Source organism: Dendrobium catenatum, unplaced genomic scaffold, assembly GCF_001605985.2.
Source record: "Dendrobium catenatum unplaced genomic scaffold, ASM160598v2 original_scaffold_280350, whole genome shotgun sequence".
NCBI lineage: Eukaryota > Viridiplantae > Streptophyta > Magnoliopsida > Asparagales > Orchidaceae > Dendrobium > Dendrobium catenatum.
In genome coordinates this window covers 96,594-121,174 of record NW_021598742.1, presented here as the reverse complement: position 1 = coordinate 121,174, position 24,581 = coordinate 96,594, and the positions used below count along the sequence as shown (strand labels likewise).

At 37.3% G+C, this 24,581-nt stretch overlaps 1 protein-coding gene across 4 annotated transcripts in view; it reads right to left on the bottom strand.

Annotated features, from left to right (window-relative positions):
* LOC110093688 (hypoxia-inducible factor 1-alpha inhibitor) overlaps positions 1–24,581 on the bottom strand; it is a 67,153-nt gene that overhangs the window by 8,878 nt on the left and 33,694 nt on the right. For 3 of the 4 annotated variants that reach the window (XM_020818655.2, XM_028692794.1, XM_028692796.1), the window contains 6 exons: positions 17,712–17,831; positions 14,578–14,596; positions 11,976–12,048; positions 3,959–4,266; positions 3,031–3,146; positions 2,854–2,947 (listed from right to left, as the gene is read on the bottom strand). In XM_020818655.2, the coding sequence (XP_020674314.2) occupies positions 2,854–2,947; positions 3,031–3,146; positions 3,959–4,266; positions 11,976–12,048; positions 14,578–14,596; positions 17,712–17,831 (730 nt within the window). The remainder of the gene's footprint in view (positions 1–2,853; positions 2,948–3,030; positions 3,147–3,958; positions 4,267–11,975; positions 12,049–14,577; positions 14,597–17,711; positions 17,832–24,581) is intronic. The other variant, XM_028692795.1, reaches the window with a different exon arrangement.

The window sequence follows — 24,581 nt, the reverse complement described above, 5'->3', positions numbered from 1 at the left end:
AGGAGAATGTTGAGTGCCCTAGAAAATTGTACAGAACAATGTATGCTTGTATACAGTAATATACAAAACTTATAAGGCAACTAAATTTCATATATGTGATTGTACACAATACATAATAAAGCACAGAAAAAATTATATATAATTATACACACTTGTCAATGTTGATATCATTTTTCGCGCATTTGGCATCGAGTGTGTATGATTTGTCAAATTAAACCTTGTTGAACCTGATTTGACTCAAATTGATGCTAATTCAATTTGATAAAATTTGAATCTCATCGAACCTGATTTGACTTAAATTGATTCAATTGGATCGAATTGAACCCGAATCGATTCAAATAGGGTCGAATTAAGCTCGATTCAGACCCAAATTTCAAACATGACCAACTCAATTAATCAAGGTTAAACTCCAATTGACTTTGACTAATTCAAACCACTTGCCATATCAAGAAAATCAAATTAGAGGGTTGAAATCAAACTGGCAACCGACCCAGGGCTTTTGCTTGATATTTGCGATCTCCAGCAATTGTAACAGGGGACGAGCAGGCCCTATTTGCAGGTCTTGAGCGACTGAGGCAAGAGATGAGAAATGGCGGGCTTCTATTCGGGTTGAGGCGTGCATTTTTGCTCAGACGAAGAACAGGTCAGCATAGGCCATCTCCTGGCATTTGTTCAAACAAGCCCAGTCAAGGCTGCTTATTAGATCCCTAGTGGGGTTTAGGTTATAAGTCCACTCGTTGTATTGCATTAGTTAGATCGGGGGCGTTAGTATCTTGAGAGTGGTATGTCCCTTATAGATCTATGACCAAAAGACTTGCATTATGAGTAATCATTGTATGCCTTATCGTTGGATGGTTCTCCATTCTTAGTATGCCTTATCGTTGGATGGTTCTCCATTCTTAGAAGGCTATAAATCTCACTCATCTACTCCACATTGATGGCGCTCTTCATCTCTCTCTTGCATGCTTGGTATATGATTTTCTCATGATTTCTTTTCCTTATAACAACTAAATGAGTGTATGATCTTTGTAAGTTGAATAGCCCGTTGAGCTTATCTCCTTTGGATTAGAAGAGCCAGGGAATTTCACTATGCACCAAACCAAGAAGAGGATAAAATAGCATTCCTAATCGAGAATATTCTTAGGTTGAGGCCTAAGATGTAATTAATCACGAGGCTTGCGCCCGTAGGGAGACCGATACCCACATCAAATAGATCCCATTAGAGCTTATGTATCAAATGGGAGAAATCTCGTGATTATCGAGTTATGCATATCATTATTCATCGAAATGTGTAGGTGAAAACCGCTATTTTCAATGGATAATCGTACGCATAATTCCATTTGGTCTTTCATTGGCCTGATTGCGTAGAGTGTAAAGATCTATGACTGTTTTATCATATGGGATCGTACTTTTTGCATCCTAACCCCACGAGCAACATCCTTTTGGAGACATACAACAACAACAACATCAAGCCTTTATCCCACTACAGTCAACAATAAAAATCAAACATGTAAACCATGGTTGTAAAAATCGAACCGGATAACGAACCAGAAGGAGAGACTCACAGTTCGACCGGTTGAAATGACGTTAAACCAGATGACATAATAAATACTAATTTTATTTTAAAAATAATCATCAAAATCATCACACCATCTCTTGGATTCAATAATCCAACTGTTTGCAGCAACTAAAGTTCTCAGATTTATCAAACATGAACTGATTGAGAAAAAAACCATGAAGCAATACAACATAACATGAACTCTGTAGTAAACTGTAAACTGTACACTATAATTAAAGTTTTTTCTGCAACTTAAAAAAATGGCAAACAGTTTCTCAGATTTATCAAACATGAACTGACTCAAATTTATCAAACACAGTTTCTGATTTTTTTTTAATTTCATTTGTCCAAAGGACCAAACTACTGCAATACATAATGGCAAAAAAAAAATCATGAAGCATTTACAAGCTTTCTCACAAGAAAAAAAAAAAAACATTGGGGGAGAAGCAGTGCCACAGACGCACGAACAGCACAAAATAAAAACAGAAAAGAATGGAAAAAAGAGAAGAATGCAGCCTACCTTCAGCTCTTCGGGCCTTCTTTTTTATTATTATTTTTTTATTTTTTTATTTTAGCTCTTCGGGCCTTCAACAGTCAAGTGGCAAGCCGACAACACTTTGTAATGTTGAGGACGGAGAGCCAGAGACCTTCACGATTTCGTGTGTGGGAGAGCCAGAGAGGATGCATTTCACTGTTTCGTGACTTTTGGCTCTTAGGGTACGCATTTAATTATATTTCCTATCTCATTTCAGTAGTTCGATCTTAAACAAACGGTTGTGATTTATGAAACTTCGATAGGCGGCTCGTTTAAAATTGGGGCGGTTCGGCGATTCACCGGCTGACCAAAGAACCGCCCAGTTTTTCCTTGGTCTAATCCACAATCGGTTACATTAAATAGCCAGACCGGCCACCAACCTATTCCCTTGTTGAACCGGCCGGTCCGGTCCAATTTTTAGAACCTTGCATAGTTGCATGTAACATTCCTGCAGACAACTGTCACAACGATTCACAGCTGTGTACAGGAAAATTGTACAGTTATATACACTTGTAAACTCTTGTACAAAGTTTGTATATTACAGTATAATGTACATAGTTGTGTATTACTATGTCCACGAAACTCGAGTTGTAGATTTGTATATTACTGTATATAAGTGTATATTATTACTGTGTGATATTTCTTAGGATACTTGTCATTCTCCTATAAGCCTTCCTTATGGTTCTCCAGTAGACTAAGGTGCAACTAATAATCTATCCTAAAAGAGAGTAGAAGAGAATTTGAGAAGACAGTAACCCACCTGGAAAGAGAAGAATTCTTTTCCATGAAGAATTGAATCCATTGCAGCGTATTGATCATCAAAAACACTATAGAATTGCTGGTAAAACTCACTCCTGATGGCCATGAAATGAAAAGGTTAATTTCCAATCTGTATTTGCTATTTGTAAAAACGTTCAATTGTAAGATTTGCGCTTACTGTTGTTCCTTGGTGGTTTCCTTATCCATTTCATCAAACTTCCTTGTAAGAACTTCAGCTGCTGTTGGCGAAAGCATGTGTATGATAAGAGCTTCCAATGTTCTTGGGAACCGATTCTGAAGTTTAAGAACAAACATACAAGGAACCCAAAATTTTTGGGCAAAATCATTACACGATCTCATTGTTGTTACTACACGTAAAAATATCATAACCAGGCCACCATAACTTTAAAAGAATCACTTTTATTGAATATAAAATTAGAAGAATGACCAAGTATATCATATGCAATTTTTGAAGAATTGAATTGGAATATCAAATTATACTTAGATGTGATCCCTTTATATTGGGCATATTATATAAGAGATTGGGGATTAGATTAGATGGAGATATATAGAACATCAGGAGAATGGCTAAAACAAATAAATGTTTCAGGAGTATTACCATACAATAATATGGAGATCTAAAGTTAAATTTTATAAAAATGCAATTAGACCCTCAAGGCCGCAATAATAGATCGAGTATGGAATTGAATGCTTGGAGATTAAAAAAATTACTCAGCAAAGTAGAATTTTACATCAATGAAAATATTAAGATGAATGTGAGATAAAAATTATATATATTTGATGATATTAGCCAAAGTGCTTGCAGTGTACTTAGGTGTTAATATTTCTTAAAATCTAAATACAACGAGACAACCTTGATTAGTCTTGAGATTCATTCAACTAAGAAGATCCAAGGTAAATTCAAAATTCAAATACAAAGCCATAACAAACCACCAGTTCATCAATAAAAAGGACCCATTTACTATGTTTGTTGTCCCACAAGATGCAAAATGTAAGTACAGCAAATGCATATGAAATTTATGGATTATATAGTAAAGCATGAGTAGATAGAGAAAAATCATTATTTCCAAGCAATATTTACTCACCACCATAGATAATATAACTTTTTGGAGTGCTAATGGATCAACAGCCCAAAGTATGCTTGCAACAGGGTTGTTTAGCACTATAGATGAATACATAGCTGCATTGCTCTTTTGATCTCCATCCACGTTGATGCCTGATACTTTTGGAGTAAAACCTGAAGCTTCACCATGACTTGATGGGCTGAGATTTTCATGAACCAATGAAACTATTTGGTAAAGTACATTAAGTTCATGGGGTTCCAGCGGATCTGATGCCAATATGCTCTGTTCAGCATGCGTAATCGGATCATTTGACTCAAAATAAGAGTCACCTGATAGTTTATAAATGATATAATCAATGCATCTTCAACAGTAGATCGGGATGAAGTGATAGTAGACTAAAATAATTTCTTGCATAATTTTTTCTTGCAATTTAAACTTCAAAAAGGGAGAGTAAAAAAAGGGGACCGGATAAAAGAAAAAATTGTTGATCACCCCAATTCAGCTATCAAGAATCTCACATAATGTAGTGCTCTTTATATATCAATAACATATTTAAACTTTAAAGTTTACACAACATGGACAATACACTATATCACACAATATAGATTAGTGGTAATGAATATATATCTTAAGAATATAAAGAAGTGATAAAAATTTATCAAGTAATAAGAAAGTGCAATTAAAAAAATGAAAATATATTAACATAGGAAGCTGATATAGTTGAACTAAACTAGATGTGTGATAGGATTCTGATAGGAAATAAGCATCCATAAGCAGAAAAACTACTGTTTTCAGGGAAAAAAACAGTCACCACACTGCAGCAATATTAAGTTAAAACAGTAGAAACCGGGAAAAATCTGGGAGAAAATAGTATATTTCACTAAATGAAGAAGAAGAACAACACACGATACAAGGTTATTCAATTCGAGAGGAAGAAACAACTCTCCAAATCTCTAGCCAAGCCTAGAGCCCACAAGAACAAACCCTAGATCTCAAATCAGATTTCAAATTCAAGATCCCCCTAACCCTAGAAAGCAAAACTAATTAAAGCAAAATGACAAAATTTAATCCCTAAACAGCCCTTAATTTGAATTTTTCCTCCAATATAATGCTTAATTAAAATGTGGGACCCATCTGTTTAGCCCCCCCCCCCCGGTGATTCTGCCCCCCTTTGGCTCCTCCTCTTGTAAACCAAAACCAGTCCACTAGGGATCAGTTTAATATGTTCAGCCGCCCCCTTGGATCGTCTTAACATTACCCCCCGCCCAAAGACCCACCTTGTCCTCAAGGTAAAATGAAGGAAACTACTCTTTCACCCTCTCATATGGCTCTCAAATAGCATCGAATTCAGGAAGGTCCATCCATCTAAAAAGCACTTTGTTGTTTCCATCTTTATCTGATCTTACCCCTCTCAACTCCAGTGATTCTAAAACCACTTTCAACTCTTCTGTCAGTATAGCTGGTAACTCTGCACTAATTGCATGAGACATATGGAAGACTGGGTATATGGTGGCGGATGGGGGTAACTTCAAACGTGATGATGACACATATTTCAACATGTGTACCATCGTCGGAGACGCAGATCGATGGCTACGATCCAGAGCCTATATTTCTGATTTATTTGTATTTTATTTATGCTTGCACTTTTTACTTTCTTCCTAGTTTGTCCCTGTGGGCATTGAATCACTTATGTAGCCCAAAGGGCATTTGTGTCATTTGCATTTTACTTTATTTTGGCCTATTTAAAGGAGGCCTCATGCTATGTATTTTTTTGATGATTAATTGAATGAAAATTTTATTCCACTTGGTGATCTCTTAGTGAGTTCCTTAGAGGAGAAAGATCTCTTAGTGAGTTCTTAGTTTTTTTTTTTTTTCCTTCCAAGATTTCTTTGTGAGATTTGGGGTGGAAGCGATTCAGGTGAGTGAATCCTTGCCTCTTCACTTTGCTAATCTTTTCTTTTCCTTGAAGCAAATTCCCCCTCCCCATAAACCCTTGCCGCCGCTGCCCAAGCCGCCGGCTCCCTGTCAGCCACCCGCTGCCGGCCCTCTGCCCCTCCTCCTTAGCCCCATCCCCTCCTCTTGCCGCCAACCTCCCTCAGGATTTCAAATTTGAAATTTCAAATTTTCTCAAGAGCCATAAATGACTTTCCTAAAATAGCTCCTTGATTTTAGGCAATCATCTTAATTGAATTTCAATTCAAATCTCCCCTAATTGATTGCCCATCTATTAGGAAACTTTCCTATCTTATAAAATATGAGATTTAATTCAGATTTTAATTAAATCCTTGATGAGTGTTGTGGGCCCCACTCTACATGGCAATTATGCTCTTCCCTCTCTCTATGTGGCCGGCCCCCTTCACTGGGCTTCTCTCTCACCTAAATTAATTCCTAATCCCCACCAAATCAGCCCCATTAACTCCCCATTGCCGCCCCCTCCTCCTCTCTTGGAATTAATTTGAAATCTTCAAATTAATCCCCCTCCCACCCACTAAAACCTGAAATAATTTCAAAATTTATGTTTTTATTTCGTGGCCTCTCCCTAGCCGTTTCCTTCAAGACCCCAAGCCGGCCCAACCCTCTCACCTCCAAGCGTCCACCTCCTCTCTCCCTCCTCCTCCTTTTTGGTGCTCATTCAACTTCCGGCGAGGATGCATGGCGGATCCCGAAGTTGATCACGGACTCGTACTCAACTCCCAAGGAGACATCGACGTCGGATTCAATTTTGACGACACCGTTGAAGATTATTTGAATCGGATCGTCCCCCATCTCGTGGACATCCTCGACGGGCAACTTTCGGACTACGAGTGGATGATCAACGGCCATCCATCCGCTTCCCCAACTCCTGCTTCTTCCCCGGCAAATAGTCCTCTCGGCATCACTTGTGTAATAGTGGTATCTCTAAGCGTGCTTACGATCCTCTTCCGCTAGCCTCCACCTTCAAGAGTTGATTAAAGGACCTCGAGGTGAAAGATCTAGATTTTAAATGTGAGGCTTTGTTATAGTTGGCTATTTGTTTTATCTGAATTCTTGGTTATTAATTTTGCAAGTTCTCGTAATCTCAATTGTGACCTATTGCTATTGCTTTATCTTTCATGCCATTTTCTAAAACCTCTACTTGAGTAAACTAGTTTTTATTGGGTAGTACGCAACGTTCATAACCATTAATCTCTTAAATTGCAATTCTTGTATTCGCATTTAGTATCACATCAAAACGGTACGCCATCGCTTCGATCTTATCCATGATCTTGTAGGGGCCGAAATACCTCGCGGCCAATTTCTCATTCCTCCTGTTAGCAATTGTCCTCTGCCTATAAGGTCGTAATTTTAAGAATACCTTCTCTCTCACTTCAAATTGTATGTCTCTCCTATGTGAATCTGTCTGTTTCTTCATGATTTGTTGTGCCCTCAATAGATGTTTCTTCAACTCCAACACCTTGTCCCTTACTTCTAAATACTGCCAACTAAAGAAACTGGTGTGTTTCCTCTTCCAAAGTGCATTAGATGTGGGGGTCTCTTCCATATAGCACTTTAAAAGGAGTCATCCGAGAGCAGAATGGTACGATGTATTGTACCAATACTCGGCCCATGCTAGCCATTTTGCCCACATTCTTGGTGTTTCAGAAGCAAAACACCTTAAGTAAGTCTCTAAACTCCGGTTTACTACCTCCGTTTGTCCATCTATCTGAGGATGGTAGGCGGTGCTTCTCTTGAGAAGAGTGCCTTGCAACTTGAACAACTCCCTCCAAAACTGGCTGAGGAACACCTTGTCTCGGACTCTGAAATCCCATGAAGTCTAACCATCTCCCTGATGAATGTTGATGCCATTGTCACATCGATATAGGGTTGACGTGAGGATTTGAAATATGCATACTCATCCTATCAACCACCACCATAATAACTGTGAACCCCTCATGTCGGAGTAGGCTATCTATGAAATCCATGGACACTTCCTCCCATACCCTGTTTGGAAGTAATAATGGTTGTAGTAACCCTCCTGAAGCCATAGACATGTACTTATTTCTCTAACACACCTCACACATTGCCACTATCTCCTCTACATCTTTATGCATCAACTTCCAGTATAACTCAGCAGCCAATCTTATAAACGTCTTCTCTACTCCGGAATGGCCTCCCACTACGCTCCTAAGGAACTCCTACAATAGGTGAGGAATGTGGATGGAGGTTCGTGGCATCACCAACCTCCCCTGATGTAAGAGTCTCTCCCCCTCAAGTGAGTACCCAGGGTGGTTACTCATATCTCTCATTGATGAGGACATCAAGACATGGAAAAATCTACTAAAGGCGTGGTCGTCGATCAACGGCCACGATTACATCACGCTACTTATGATTTCATATTTACGATTGATGTATTATTATTTTTATTTTATGAAGTTTATTATGTTTTTCCTTTTTTGCCCTTACTTAAGGGCTTATTCTTGTGTAAGCCCTAGGGGCATTGTAGTACTTTTTATTTTCTCCTTGTATGGGCTATTTAAAGCCCCCATCTTCTTCTTTGAGGATTAATGAATGAATATTATGAAAAAATTCCTGCACATGTGTTCTTTGAGTTGTGAGAGTTCTAGGAGAGAACTTTGGAGAGATTCCTAAGGAGGGAAAACGGATCACCTAACAACCTTGGAGACGGCAAGGGTTCGTGGTTCTTCTTCATGTACCTTTCTTTCGTTCCTTCTTCTTTCCCTTCCGCCTTCCCCACTAAGCCACCAACATCCCCATCCAATTCCCTTTCCTCTTAGCCGCCGGATTCCCTAGCCACACTCTACCTCGTCGCCAGCCAACTTCCCCCACCAAACCATCCGCCCTTCACCCAATCGAGCCCAAGCCCAAGCCGCCGCCCCTTCTCCTTCGGGGTTTTCCTCCATCATTGCTTGCAATTACCCCTTTCCTAATTGGGTTTGAATAGTTTAGGCAATTCAACTACTTTATAAATTCAAATTTATTTGAATTTGAAAAGTTACCTAAAATACCAATCCTAATTAAGGAAAGTTTTCCAAATCCCTTCCTCTTTGAGTTTTAAATTAATTTGGGATGAAATATCTCTTCTAAATTTAATTCCCTAACTCAAGGAAGCATTAAAGGTTTCCATAAAAATTCCCCCAATTCCCCTAAGTGCCGCCGACCCTCCTAGCTCCCACCTCATTAATGTTTTCCCAAAATAAAACCTTTCATGTGGTAAAGAATTAAATACTTTCCTAATTTAGATCATCTTAAACTTTGGAAAGAATTCAAATTTCAAATTCCAATTAAATTGAATTTAAAATCCTTTCCTAATGAGATTGATTTATTTTAGGAAACTCCCAAATCTCTTCAAATCTGAATTTAATTAGAGATTCCCTTTAATTAAAGTCTTATGTTTGGAAAGAATTCCAAAATTCACAATAAACCCCCCTTGCATGGCCGGCCCCCTCCCTCTCTCTCCTATCTAATTAATACACCCAATTAAGCCTTCAATCAGCCCATTAATGCTCCCATAACCAGCCGGCCCTTTCCCCTTTCTCTCCAAATTAGTTTGTGACTTATTTGGCATGCTCCCTATGCCCTGAAATTAATTCCAGATTCCCCGCCACTGCTGGGCAGAGAATTCCCCATAATACTCATCTAGTTTTCTTGTATCTAGAGAGCCTAGTTGCAATCCTGAATTGTCCTAGTCCAAGTTGCTGTCTAGATTTCTGGACAGATTTTGTGTGCCGTCCAGAATTTCCCATTGCCAAAACAGCTGTCCAGATTTGGCGTAGATGCTGTCCGGATGCTCCTAGTTGCTGTCCCGAAGGAGATCAAGTGCTGGCCAGGGTCCCGGAGCTTGCAAACCTGTTGTCCAGAAGATTCTGCACCTCCCCATTGCTGTCCCAGATTTCCAACTTGCTTTCCATCAATTACAGCAAGAGGAGATCACCAGTTTCGCTGCCATAAAGCCACCAACTGATGTCCAAGCTTGCGAGAAGGTTGAATCTTAGCAAAGGGTGAACTCTTACCTTCCTCGTTGATCCTTATTTGTGGTTTTGATTGATTCATGCAAAATCTTGCAACGCTCCGCTAAAGCTTCGTGTTTAGTAGGAATTGTGTGAAAGATCTTTCATAGCACTACTCTTATTGTTAGATTCGGGATTTCTTGTTGAAACCCATTTCGTTTGCAATGTCTAGAAGCAATTGATTATTATGTGGTTATTACTTTTCGCAAGTAACTTGGCCTAAGCTTTTGTTATCGCTCTGGTGTTTTATTTCATTGTCTAAATCAACATCAAGCTTTAATTAACTTGCTCTTAATCATCGAGCGTGCAAAATTCTTTATCTAAATCAAATTTTCATATATGTTCTACATCACTCATCAAATCCTCTCTAATCTTCCTCAACTCCTCATTTTGCCTGCTCTCTTCTTTGATAGCCCCCCCAGTCTACCATTAGGGGTACTGAAATCGCCATCCCCTTGAGTTCCTCAACACATCTTGATAAAGCATCAGCCGCCTTATTTCTCAAACCTGGCCTGTACTGGATCTCAAAAACATAGGCTAGCAGTTTGGACAACCGCCTTTGATGCTCCTCAGTCACCATCTTTTGCTCTAACAAGTATTTCAAGCTTCTCTGATTAGTTCTGACAATGAAATGCCTACCCAGCAAGTAAGGGCGCCACTTCTGTATAGCAAGCACAATCGTCATCAATTCCCTCTCATACACCGACTTCAGTCTAGCTCTGGCTGACAACACTTGACTGTGCTATGCTATAGGCCTGTGGCTCTACATGAGTACGACCCCCAACCCATATCCGAACGCATCAGTCTCCACTACAAAAACCTGGCTAAAACCCGGGAGGGCTAAACTGGGACTGTAGTCATGGATTTCTTCAATCTCTCAAAAGCCTAGGTCGCTGCCTCTCCCCACAGAAAAACTATCCTTCTTCAGTTGCTTAGTCAAGGGCCACCCTATGGTACTGTACCCCTCATAAATCTCCGGTAGCACCCAGTCAGTCCAAGGAAACCCCTCAACTTCCTCAGGTTCCTAGGCAGAGGTAATTTCTGCATTGCTTCATTTTTTGTTTAATAAGCTGTCACTCCTGAAATACCACGTGCCATAAGTACTCCACACTGGTCTGTGCAAAGCTGCACTTCTTCATGTTGGCCCTGAGCTGATGCTCCTGTAGAACTCCAAAAACCACACTTAAATGCTCAAGATGCTCTTCCTCGCTCCTGTTATACAAAAGTATGTCATCAAAGAAAACTAAGACAAACCTCTGTAGGTATGGCTTGAACACCCGATTCATCAATATGATTGGAAAGTGGCAAGGGATTTTGTAAGCCCAAATGGCATCACCAAGAACTCGTAGTGCCCCTCGTGCATCCTAAAAGCTGCCTTCTACACATCTTCCTCCATCCTGATTTGATGGTAGCCCAACTTCAAGTCCATCTTGGAGAACACCACTACTCCATACAGTTCATCTAGTAGTTCATCGATCACCATAATGGGAAACTTATCCGGCACGGTCTCCTTATTTCACGCCCTCTAATCCACACAAAACCTCGAGCTTCCATCCTTCTTCTTGACCAGTAGGACTGGATTAGAGAAAGGACTAACACTTGGTCTGATGATCCACACCCTGCCTATATAAACCTTACTCACACCCTGCCTGTATAAACCTTACTATGACAAGAAAAAAAGCATGGGAAACAAATTTTTCGAAGAGAACAGGCATCAACTAGCTGATCTGTTGAATATAAGGCAACAACTTAAATTATAAGGACCAACCATTATCATCATCCAAATACCCGTTTGCTGGGTTCAAATCTTTTCAATACCTTTCAATTCAAAGAACACAACTCCAATGTTTTGGCTGATGCAACTTAAGAAAGCCATGAGTAGAAGTTTAATACTATCATGTCAGCTTGTTTGACAATTACCTTTTATAGTCTCTTACTTGATCAGAAAATCAACATTCAATCAATGATTCAATATAATAAATATTATGAAGGATAGTCCAAGTGTAGGTTTCTAGATAACCCTTAAAGGTAGAAGGGTGAATAAGGCTAACCTTTTAAGACATCAGTTTTTGGGGCATGGTTACCACCTTTTGAGCAACCTTCTAAGCTTCTCAACATGTCATTCTGTCCTATGTCAAAAGAAGAGAAGAATCATCGTATTATTAAATAATCTCTTCTAAACCAGGAGTATATTGGAAACAAAAAAAAAAGTATGACAGCATAATACATGATTCATTGAAATACATCATAGAAAAGGGTGAGCATGACATGCCATTAAATAAATGCTATCACATTGGTATATGAACATAACCAATTGATATCATCTAAGTTTCACCTAGTATTGGACACAAGCCATGATGCAGAAGTGATTGCTTCTAGAAATAAATCCAAGAAAAGCTGATAACAAATCAATTTAAAGTGAGTTTGTTCAACTCAAACTTGAAATTATTGAGTTCAACTTGACTTGAAATGTCTCTATTTGGATTTTGCTCAAAATCAATTTTAAATTGACATCAATCTATAAGAAATATAAGATTGGAGGGATGGATTGAACTGACCTCTAGCATAGCTACAAATGCAACCCAAATATATATATACATACACACATATCAATGCTTAAAAAGGAGAACTCAAGAATTAAGATGTTTTGCCTTAGTGTGGTGAGGCATAAGCCTCAAGGCAGATAGAGGCGTAAGCCTTGTCATAAAATTATAAATAATTGATAAAAATGACAAAAATGAAATAAACCATAAACATATTACTTGATTCATCATCATAAATATATAAAACATAAATCTCAATATTAAATATTATCATAACAAGTCTAAATGGAGGTTAAAAGAAAACACTCACTTAGAATTTAAATACGCCACGAGAATCATAATCCATGACAGCTCATCCTAACTTTGATATTCTTCATAAGAGTCATCATTTGTAACATTACTATCATCCTCAGAGTCTGTTTTATTGTCATATTCAAAATCTTATTCAATTAAAATATTTTTTCTTCCTCAATAGAACAGCTAATATTACATTAGACATAATCTAAAATAAACAATAAATTTAATAACAAAATAAAATAATGCATTATACTGAAATTATCTTTTGATTTTTCGATGCTCTAACCTCACTATGCTTCTTTATTTTATGATTGTGAAGTAGAAGTTTCCCATTTCAATAACACTTTGAATGTAGGCAGTAATGTCTTCATTCTCCTCATTATTAAAGATCATTCCTTTAGCTTCAACTTCAATCATTTCATTAATTTTTTGCACTATCTATTTATCATTAGATAATATATCATCAATGACCAAATGATTCATTTCACTATCACCAATTTTTTACCACTATAATTTGGGATGTCTGTTCTTCATTTTTGTGTTAAACATAACATAAAATGACTTGTTTATTCATCCTACAACCAATTGATTCCTTCACTTTGTATGAACTTGGTTAAATATGCTTCAATTACGCTCACATTCAGAAGCTAAACAAATAAATACTAAGAACTTTCAGTACAAATGTTTTAAGTTTAGACACATCATCTCGAAATATAACCCACCAACATTCAATAATTAATAAAAAGTAAATAATTAAAATATATTAAAATAGAAAGCTTAAACATAGCTTTCAAATTTAAAATTATAAATGAATGCAAATCAACCAAAAAAGTGTATTGTAACATGTTTGAGCTGCACTGAATTCAAACATTTCATTCTTCAAATAAGACTAGCTCACTGCCTCCCTATATCTGGACCTGAGCCTTAGCATAGTCACAGATCACATGGATATGATAGTATAATAGAATATATTTATTATAATAATATAAAACACAAAAAAAATTTAAATCCCTATTCCAAATGAGGCGCCTCAAAAAGCTTCGTAACATGCGCCTCATTTAAAAAAAGTGCAAGCCTCAATTGAACCAATGAGGCTTAAGCCTCTGGATACTCCTTGTGCGCCTCAATTAGAGAAGCGCCTCGATACATGCACCTCAAATATTTTTTTAATCTATTATATATATATATATATATTTAACCAAAATCTGATAGAGAGGCATAATCATTAACGATGATGATAAGATAAAACGAATGGGGCAAAAAGGAGCTACCTCACAGTTTCATTACAATTCCTTAAAACTTCACATTCAATACAATATTCCAAATTATATGCCCATAAATTGTTTTAAATGATGAGCCTATATTTTATCACAAGTTACTATGTGGAAAGGTGCATTGAGTCGAAAGTGTCCACAAAGCAAAGCGAACCTTTGAGCATTTCAATTATATATAATCCGCACAAACTAGAACCAACGAAAACTAAGCTTTATGCTAGGGAAGCATCTTTTATCTAGAAAATGTGGGGGACTTTATTGCAATTTATCTGAGAAATAACTTTCATAGAATCACATCCGTTGTAATTCCAATTTCATTTATGATATATGGCTATAAAGTGGAAAATATTTCAAGAATAGTTAATTTCCGATAAAGCAATTTAAGTTTGGAGAAAGCAAAACAAGTAGCAAGGTTGTCCTCGTAAAAGGAGTAGATTTTTAATGTGTAAGCAAAGCATTCCAAAAAAAATGCAGGGGAGCGAAAACTTCAATATAAAAGATAGAAAAGTTTAAGATGATTAAACTTGGAAAAAGAATACCATTTCTTTGTCCACCAATCTTTTGAATTGATCCATGATGTGACAAGCATATCCAAAATGAAACAAAGAAAATTGGAAAAAGTCAGTAAACAGAAATACACTATGATGAATATAAAAATAAGTCTATTTGTAACAAGGTGACTCAAGGAAGTCCTAGAACTACATTAAATCGATAAATTAAATAGTACGTTAATGCATAGAAATTATGCCCGATTTCACGCTATACTGTGTACAGAAGTAGGAGGAAAAAAGCAATGTACAATGGCCACAAGTTGCAGGTCGGAGGACAAAAGCAAGAGTAGCATAATAATATATTAATATGGTTTTTTTTACTAGGATCACTGTCAAAAGAACCAATAATCTTTTCTTCCATGCCACAAACTGCACCAGAATTGCAGTCCCAAAACCTCAAGGGACTCAGGTCCTAAGAAGCCATCTGGAAAAGGAAGGATCATAAAACTGAAGCAACGGTAGTACTAAAGGTTGCTGGTAGAAGGATTTACAACATGGCCTGTCTCGTAATGTTTGCAAAGCCTTCATCCAACACAATTAAGCTGGTAAAAAGAACATATTATAGGGTTAGCATCTCCCCAACAAGCCAGGAAAGGTGGGGTATGGAGCAATGTTTTAAAAGGTGTTGTTGGAACTCACACTAGTAAAGGGCAGAAAAATTTGCCCTGGGGGGTCTGAGGAAAGGTTCTTCAGTCTAAAGGGCACATGCTCAGCGTGATTTATTAATAGCGTAATAGCCTTGAGATGTATCATAACTTAAATTAAATTATCAAATTACTAAATTTTATCCTGTTAAAATAACTTTTTACCTAATTAATTAACAAAAATTATTTATCTTTTTAATCTATTAAGAGTTAATTAATATCAAATTGATTCCTGACCTATAAGACCACATAAAAAATCGAAGCCCTAAAGCCGACTCAACTTAATCTTCCTCATGTTGCACCTTTCTCCAGATCTTCAATTGTTTCACTAGAGACTTCCTTGTTGTTCTTCTATTCTCTCATCCACTTATAGTTCATCATCCACATTTTCAACACGTCGCATAAGCATGAAAGTTTCAGAATTTGATGAAACATGTGGATGACAATCACCTTCTTTTCGGTTTCAAGCCAATCATCCTCCTCTTGGCTATGTGATCTAAATAACAGTTGGCCAATCTGCCCAACAAGAACACCTAATACATAGGATCTAGCTTTTGGGGTGGTAATTCAAGCATAATAAGGTTATGGCCAAGTTCTAGTGCAGGTGAATTTGAGATTTTAATATCCTTCACCCCTGCATCAGTACTAAATGTAGAAGTTAATGTCAAGCTAAGAGACTCAATAGCAATATCATCAAGAAACCCAATCTGCCCATATGTGTGTGTATATATATATATATATATTTGCGTAAAAATTATCTAGCATTTTATTTAATATCTTTCTTTAATACATTTTGGTGCGAGAAAAAAATCTAATAATATGAATTAGATTTGTCCTATGTTAAGATAGACCTAAAAAGTAACGGTTAGAAAATATTAGAAATGAGTTTCTCTCATAAGAATTAAATGAGAGTTTGACTCTTAATAGGACATAATGGAGAAAAATGATTCATATAGTCGACCACAGGTAGTAGGATAATGGCTTGTTGTTGTTGTTGTGACCGTCGTCATTGTTGTGTTGAGAGAAATCTAATAGCAAAATTGAAAAAAAAAATGTATATAATCATAATAAAATAAAATTGGATAATAAATCTATACCACTATTATAAAAGTGGATTGTGACTTTACCATATGAAATCCCAACCTTTTATTTTATTCATATAATTTGCTGATTTTAATCTTAATCATACAAAATAAAATAGTTTAGTTGTGGGAAAAGTTTGTAGTAAGTCACTTATTTTGGAGTTTGATGGTTGTCATGGCAGATATTTCGAAGGCCGGAGCATCGAGCATTACCATCTTTCTTCAGCTCTTATAAGAGAGAAAACCCCATTTAATGATGGCAAATTTTCTATGCTTAAAATATGAACACAAATTTAGTCGAAGCCATTATTAAGTACTGCAAGGAACTCAAACACTACTCTTTCCACTTTTTTTTTTAAATAATCTCATCATTGCAACATCTCATCTTGAGATCTTGGTAATAGTCTAATTCAAGCCAATAAACCTTCATCGCATTAAAATATTCAATAATAAAAATATTACCTTGCTTAGTTGTTGAGATCTTAGTTTTGCTCTCGTAGATAAGTGCAACACCATTCACTGTAAAGTATGTTTGTTGGATGACATTTCAAATTTCTTTGCAGTAGACAAGACAAATAACCAACTAATTTCAAGCATCATAGTATTTCACAGTCATGTAATGATTATGAAATCAACTTCATCCCAAAGCACAAGCTTTGGTTCCTTCAACTCCAAAGGAGGATCCACAATTTGAAACCATTTAAAGTAGCTTCTTTCATGCAAGCAATATAAGGCGAGTAGCCCTTGGAATTCTCAGTTAGTCACATTTTCATTATGCATGATGCTTGACTTCTTAAAAGGGAAGTCGAAGAAATCAAACATAATGAAGAGAGAAAGAATCCTAAAAAGTAAGAAGAAGAAAAAAAGAATAAAGGTTGGAAGCATGAAACAATATTCTGGCTCTAATACCATGTAGAAAAGTAGAAATATAAAAGAATTACTATGACTTTTATTAGTTGATTGTGTATAAAGTGTAGAAGTATATATAGACTTTTTCAAATGTCTTGAAATGAAAATAAATCGAAACTAATTATAAAAAAAAAATCCCTAAGAGGAGCTCGCGGGTAGAAGAGGAACGGGAAGCACACAAATTGCAATTTAAAGATTATAACATGATCAATATAATGGTTATAACCATTAATCCGTGTGCTCACAAATTCCTATCAAAATTGGTTGACTAGTGGATCCCACGGTCTTTCAATAATTTCATTTAATTCTTTCACACAAATTAACAACCTCATGCACCGCACATGGGTTGCTAGTTCTTAATTAAATATAATAACTTCAATATATTATTTAACAGTTTGAAAGGTAGAGAATTGCAAGATATCTAAATATAACATAGGTGATCCCAAGAAAAGAAACATTAAATACGAAGTATGAGAAGTTATAATACCTACTCAAGATTCGACGAAGATAGTAAGCATCCATGTGCTCTACCATGTTAGAAATCGTACAAGATTTCCACCAAAAGTTCACTGCAACAGTCAGATCATGACTATCCACCTGATGAAACCTATTAAAAAGCAAGAGTTGGTTTCCTCACCAGGAAAAAAGCAAGACTTACAACATAAAAATTTATTAAGAAAAGCTATTAAGAACTCAGGATACATAAAAGTTAGACAGCTCATTTGGTGAATCGCTAAAGCAACAATTGTTATTGCAACACCTAAAAACAGTTCTCCATCCTTTCTGAAATATTTATCCTTTATAGTGAACCAAATGGATGTTTACTATCAACATATTCTTGTCTCTAACAATTAATTAGTTGAAAACTGGCATATAATAAAAGAGGCTGTCATTTTTTATTGTGAATTGATGGAAGCATCCAGTCAATCTACCAAAGAAGAAAGTTGTGAAAAAAGGATATGATCACTAAAATACTACTTCATGTCAAAATTATAAAAATTTAAGGATAACTAACTCAAATTAGTCATTCATACGGTTGTTAGTGAACATAAAAACTTTCTGAAATAGCTAAAACTAATCACTTGATTTTCGTAGTTAACTTGCTTTTAAATGATTACTGGAGAGCGGAGATTAACATTTACGGTGATAATAATAAGCCTAACCCATCATATCAAACCAGATTGGTCAACCCATTTACTTAAGTGGCATCATCCTATTATGAAGTATTTGGAGTTCCCAAGTAAACCCTAATGATCTTGACAAAACAAGGAGAACGAGTCACAAGACCAATGGAAAAACTAGAAAAACAGTAGCAATAATCAAACAAACGAAAGAAAATAGAAAGATACAATTGATCTTCAATTCGAGAGGAGAATCTATCTCTCCCAATCCCTAGACGCCGCTAGAGCCCAAGACACCAAACTCCAAGAATAAGAACAACCACAATAATTTGCATAACCCTAACCCTAATCCTCTCTTCCTATTTAAAGCAAACAATTAAGCCTAAAAAAAAACATTTAAGCCTCCTAAGCCGTAGCTGCCCCCTCCCTTCCTATTTAATTTCATGAGTGGGCCCCACCCATGTATGGGTGGCAATTCAAGAGGGCGGACCAAGCTTAGTCCGTCTCTTATACACCTCGGCCGGCCCCTTGCCAAGGACCTACTGGACCAATCTGGGCATAACACATCCCCATTGAAAATAATAATTAAGTATCAAAATATGCCTGAGTGAGTTCCATAATGGGCTATTTATGGATGTTTTCCCTGATAAGAATTGGATGGAATTGGTTGAGTACTTCATTCCAACGTTTATATAGTATTTATACAATTCTGGGAGAGCTTTTAATATGAAACATACAAAATTAAAGAAGAATAAATCCAGTAGTCCACAAAACAATGAGCAAGTAGAATAATAATTACAATAGCCCACAGAATGATAAGGCAGCAATAATAATCCAACGGATCATTGAGGTGACAAGAAGGGAATAATGAATGAGAAGGATAGATGCGCATGATAGAACACTGATGGACGCAAAATTAATGAAGGTGACATTGATGGAAGGCGACCTTTCCAAACTCCCCCTCAAGTGAATGAATTAATCTTGTCTATTCCAAATTTGCATGGCAATTTTTAATTGAAATATTGCTCATGATAATTGTTAGGTGAGGATATCTACAAGTTGGTCATCTGTGGCGATGAACATAGTGATATTAAACCATTGTCTATCTTCTCCATCATAAAATGTCTATCCAAGGGAGTGCATCTAGTCATAAGAGAGCTTGCAATAATCCATGAAAGAGGGTGACATGCGCTCATAAAAGCAGGGAGCACACACAAGTGTAGTGTACATGCAAAGCATTGACGAGCAACATAAGCAAGCACATCGAGTAGTATACATACAAATGTGATGCACAAAGCACACGAGTGCGCTTGCTATACGGAGTAGCACATGCACAACATAGAGCACAAGGCAAGAGAGCATGGGTGCATAGAATCTATGTGAGCACAGATGGGAATGCATAGTTGTGAACCGAGTGAAAAATAATAAGGCGTGGGCTTGGGATTAATGAGTGGCAAATGAACGTGCATGTAGGTGGATTTGTGTGAAAAGAGATCGATGGAAGAGAGAGGGACGACTAGGGCATAGTCAACATTGCTTTGACAATATGTTAGAGGGAAACTATTTCTATTACCCTGATCTACAAAATATGTAGGTATATACATAAGAATGCATGGGAATAGAAATAGGAAATAAATAAAGGAGAAAAGTGTCCTCAATTACAAGGATATAGACTCATATCTCACTTATATAATTATTTTTCAATACTAGGATGTTGGGAAGTAAAACCACGCAATGAAACAAATAAGAAAAAGAAAAAAAACATGAAAAAACACCAAAATTTAATGCAGAAAAACTCGAAATAGCAAAAAAAAAAAAAAAAAACTCGAAATAAAAAAAAAAAAAAAAAAAAACTGCGGAGCCAAATCACACCAAGAAATCCACTATGGAAATGAAAAATTGTACATACCACTCTTCTCACTCTCTCTCCTTGTCTCTCTTCACTTCTCACACCGTTCTACACTCAGAACAGACAAAGAAACACATTAAAATACACTAAATAATACAACCCTTCAAGTGAAATAAGAAAAAACTGCTCAACCTGACTCGCAATGCTATAACGCCTTGGCACTAACTTCTCTGTCTTGCAGCATCGTGGCCTATGGTGCAAAGACACGGACACGACGATATGGATACGACATTACACGAAAAAGAAACATGTTAATTATTGAAAATATAGGAAAATGAGTTGGACATGGTATTATGATTTTTATATTTAAAAAATAATGTATAAAAATTGAATAAGTATAATATTAAAAATAATTTAGAAATGATAAGTCATTTAACTAGAATTTTTGTTTAAAATGATTAATATTATGATGTCGAGCGTTGGGCATGGATGTCGTGTATTAAGAATAGAGAGAGGAGAAGACCATGCTGTTGAGAGTCGAGCGTCGATGTTATGCAGTAAGTATCGGACGTCGAAGTCAATAATGTATCTGTCGTCGATGTTGAGAAGGTGTTGGTCATCAATGTTACGATGACGTTGGACAAAGATGAACTGTCAAGTTATGGATATAAAAATTGCTAGTGTCTAGCATCAATGTCAAGATAATATCAGATTTTAATGTTGAGATGATTTTGAAACGTCAATATTGTAACGATGTCAGACTTCAATGTTGAGATGACATCGGGCATTGTTGTGAAATCAAAGTCGCAACTGCCAAAGAGAAATGAAAATGAAAATATTCGATGAATGGGGTATTGAGTGCAGGCGATTGATTTAGTGTTGCTGATAGGAAATAATAAATTTAGTTTTAATACTTTAAATAAATAAAATTTTTAAATACAATAAATTATATTTTAAAAAATCATAAAATATTTAAGACACACATGTCCAATTTGTATTTAATATTTTTTAATCGAACACATTTTCGGCGTATCCTACATGTGTCGGAGGTGTGTCGGATGCGTGTCGTGTCGAATATATGTCGGATACTGCACGCTTATTTGAGGAGAAGTGTTGTTACATCATAGATCGTGGCACTATAAACTACAGCGTTGCGGCATTGTTCTCTCTATCTCAGAGGGGTTCCACGACGCAGCAGTGTTGTATGGACAAGAAAAAAAATTCAAGGGCTTCGCCACCGAACCCTTGAGCAAGAGCGCGCTATCCCCCTGCGACCTGCCAACGAGCTCCTCGTCAAACATGGCCTATGTAATTAAAGTCTAAGTCAATAATACAACCTGATTGATCAACACAATTAGATTCCACACAAAACTAACATGGGAACATAGTTAATATGTCAATAGAGTTGACATGACTTGTACCTTTACGATACTTGACAAAGATAATGCCAATAAAATAAAAATTGTGCCAATGCATTGACACTCTTCAAACACATTGATAAGCATGCATTCTCAATAGTGATCTCCCAAGGAATCTAAAGTTTCCAAAAGACCTCCATAGGTTCAAAGTAACTCGAGGTTTGAAACTATGACGCCTCCCTTCGAGGTCCAACTTTCAAAACACCTTAGTCCCCAATGACGAAACTCTAAAAATCAACAAAAGTGCAACTAGCTACTTGGTGAGACATAAGAATGACTCTTAGAAAAAAAATGAATGACTCTTAGCATTCTTTTTAAATTTCCCTAACTAGCAAATGAAAGAATAAAAAATTCCTAATAAGGATAATAACTAAATGGATGCCTGGTTTATAATGAAACATCCCGACTTATCATGAAACCTCCCTATTGACTTACAAATATAAGTAAACAAGGAACTAGAGGTTCTTAAAAAACACCAAAAAGCATGTTAAAGCACTAGTGTATCTGATAGAAAACTCCTAAAGATTTCAAGGAAAACCTATCAATCTCGAGAAAACAGCGAGAAATTTCCACAAATCCAACGGAAAATCAGAGAAAAATAGGAATTTTATTGCAATAACACAAATTGCCGGAAGAAAATAAAAAGATACAATTGATCCTCAATTCGAGAGGAGGATCAATCTCTCCCAAATCCGCTAGAGCCCAAAAACTTAAACCTAAGAAATCTCAAATTTCAGCCAAATTCAAGATGCCCTAACCCTAGGAAAACAAACAACTTAATGCATACAATTCAAAAGGAAATCTCTAAACAATCTTGACATTCAAATTTCTCTCCTAAACTTCTCCAAAACCTTTCAAATCTGCTCATCTTGCTCCGTTCAGTTTAATCGGCATGCAGGAGGCGAATTCTTCTACCACTGTTGTTCATAAGTCGGTCCGGTATGGACCGGTCAAATAATACTCCCCTCCTAAAGACCCATCTTGTCCACAAGGTGGGAAGACGACACCGTCCTCCATTCCTTCTTCATCATAAACGATAAGAACCTGAAGAGTTCGGTCCTTACACATAAGCCCCGACGCATACCTCTCATCACATCTGAAACAAAGCCCCTTAGCCATTTTCTCCTGTAATTCTGTTTCTATGAGCTTCTTGAAGTTGTCCTCTGGTCTTACTCCTACAGTCTTCTCCTTCGAAGTCTCCAGAAGAGTACCCAGTGTCGACTCCTTAGGTGCTAGAAATGTGGTGGTCCTCCTGTTTGAACCTCCTGAGCTGTTGCTTCTCGTCTCTCTCTCCAGGTGCCTCTGATCCTCCACCAATTGAGCTAGCTCCATAACTACTCCCAAATCAAGAGGCCTCATTACTCTAACCGCTGTCGAGATCTCTAGTGTCATTCCCTTCATAAAATTTTCCACTAGCACTGTCTCAAGAAAGGCGGTCCAATCGACTAGCAAGATACTCGAATCTCTCCCAGTACTCCATCATTGAACCATCATATGTCAAGACGAATAATTACTCGTAGAAGTCTCCTCCCTCGCCAGTTCGAAAACATTCTACCAAGAAATCCTTGAACTCCCTCCAACTCCGTATGGGTCATCGCATAACCCTCCACAGGCACCAAGCCAAAGCCTTCCCTTCCAAACATAAGCCCGCTGTCATCAATCTCTCCTCCTCTGTCAACCCATTGACGGCGAAATATCTTTCTACCTTGTAGATCCACCCGTGCACATCCTCCCTTTCAAAGATTGGCATCTTCAGTTTCCTCACCCTCGGATCGCCTCCGTTCTCTCTGTTTCCCTCCATAATTTCTCATTCCCAAGGGGGCGGTTCCCCCAAACTGTGCCAATCATCCCTACACCGCTCGCACTCAAACCTTTCATCACAATTCCACCTTCTCCCTTCAAATTCAACACCCCTTCAATCATATTCAACCCCTCTCCTTACAAATTCGACACCTCTTCGATCATAATCAAGTCCTTACCTTTCAAATTCAACCCTTCTTCTTTCAAATTCAACACCACTCCACTCATGCCCAACCTCGTCACGCCTCTCCCCATACCCTCCCTAGGAATGGGCCCTAGGGGAGGCATTTTTTCTATTCCCTCCAAAATCTCTAACTTTTGATCTTCCATTCGTCTGATCGACTTAAGGTTTTCCCCACTTCCTTAGTTGTCGGGCCTTCCCTCACCTCCGACGGTGATATTTTAGTTTGGTCCTAGAGCACTTTCTTCAACATTTCCTCCATGATGGAAAATTTTGAATTGAACTTATCATGGATTACTGAAATATCCTCTTTTTTTTATATCTGAAACTTGAGTTTGGATATCTGAAATTTCAGATTTCATTTGTCCGATCTCCCCTTCCAATGCTTCCACCTTTCTTCCAACCATGGGTGATGTAACATGATGTAAATCCAGGATTTGTATTTAGAAGCTTAACAAAAGATTATCCAAGTATGATAATTGCAAGTTAAATCTTGTTCCCAATTCAAGCTTTTCGGAAATCTCAATTGTTAACTACGACTAGGCAAGCACTTACACATAAATTAGCAAGGCCGAGAAAAATAACGACTTTCATAAACGTAAAGCAAATGAAATGAACAACAAAAATCCCAAGGTTAACAAAGCGATTGTCTCACCTTGAGGCCACTCTCATTTACCTACTACTAGGCTCGTTGGGAGAAGAAGAACCACACGATGGAGGAGATCACTCCTAGGGCGACGGCGCCGTAGATCCGTAGGGATGAAGAGGTCGGCGCGGGTTGTGGAGGTGTTGCAAAGCGACGTCCTTTGACGATCCAAGTGTACACCGAAAAATGATCGTCGACGGTCTCTATCAAGGTGGGTACGATCCGGGCCAAATATTCCTCAACGGTGTCGTCGAAGTCGAATCCGACGTCAAAGAAAGGGGACCGGAGGATGTCTACTCGTCCTTGCTCGTCGTACTCAAACCCGAAATTTCATTCGGGAAC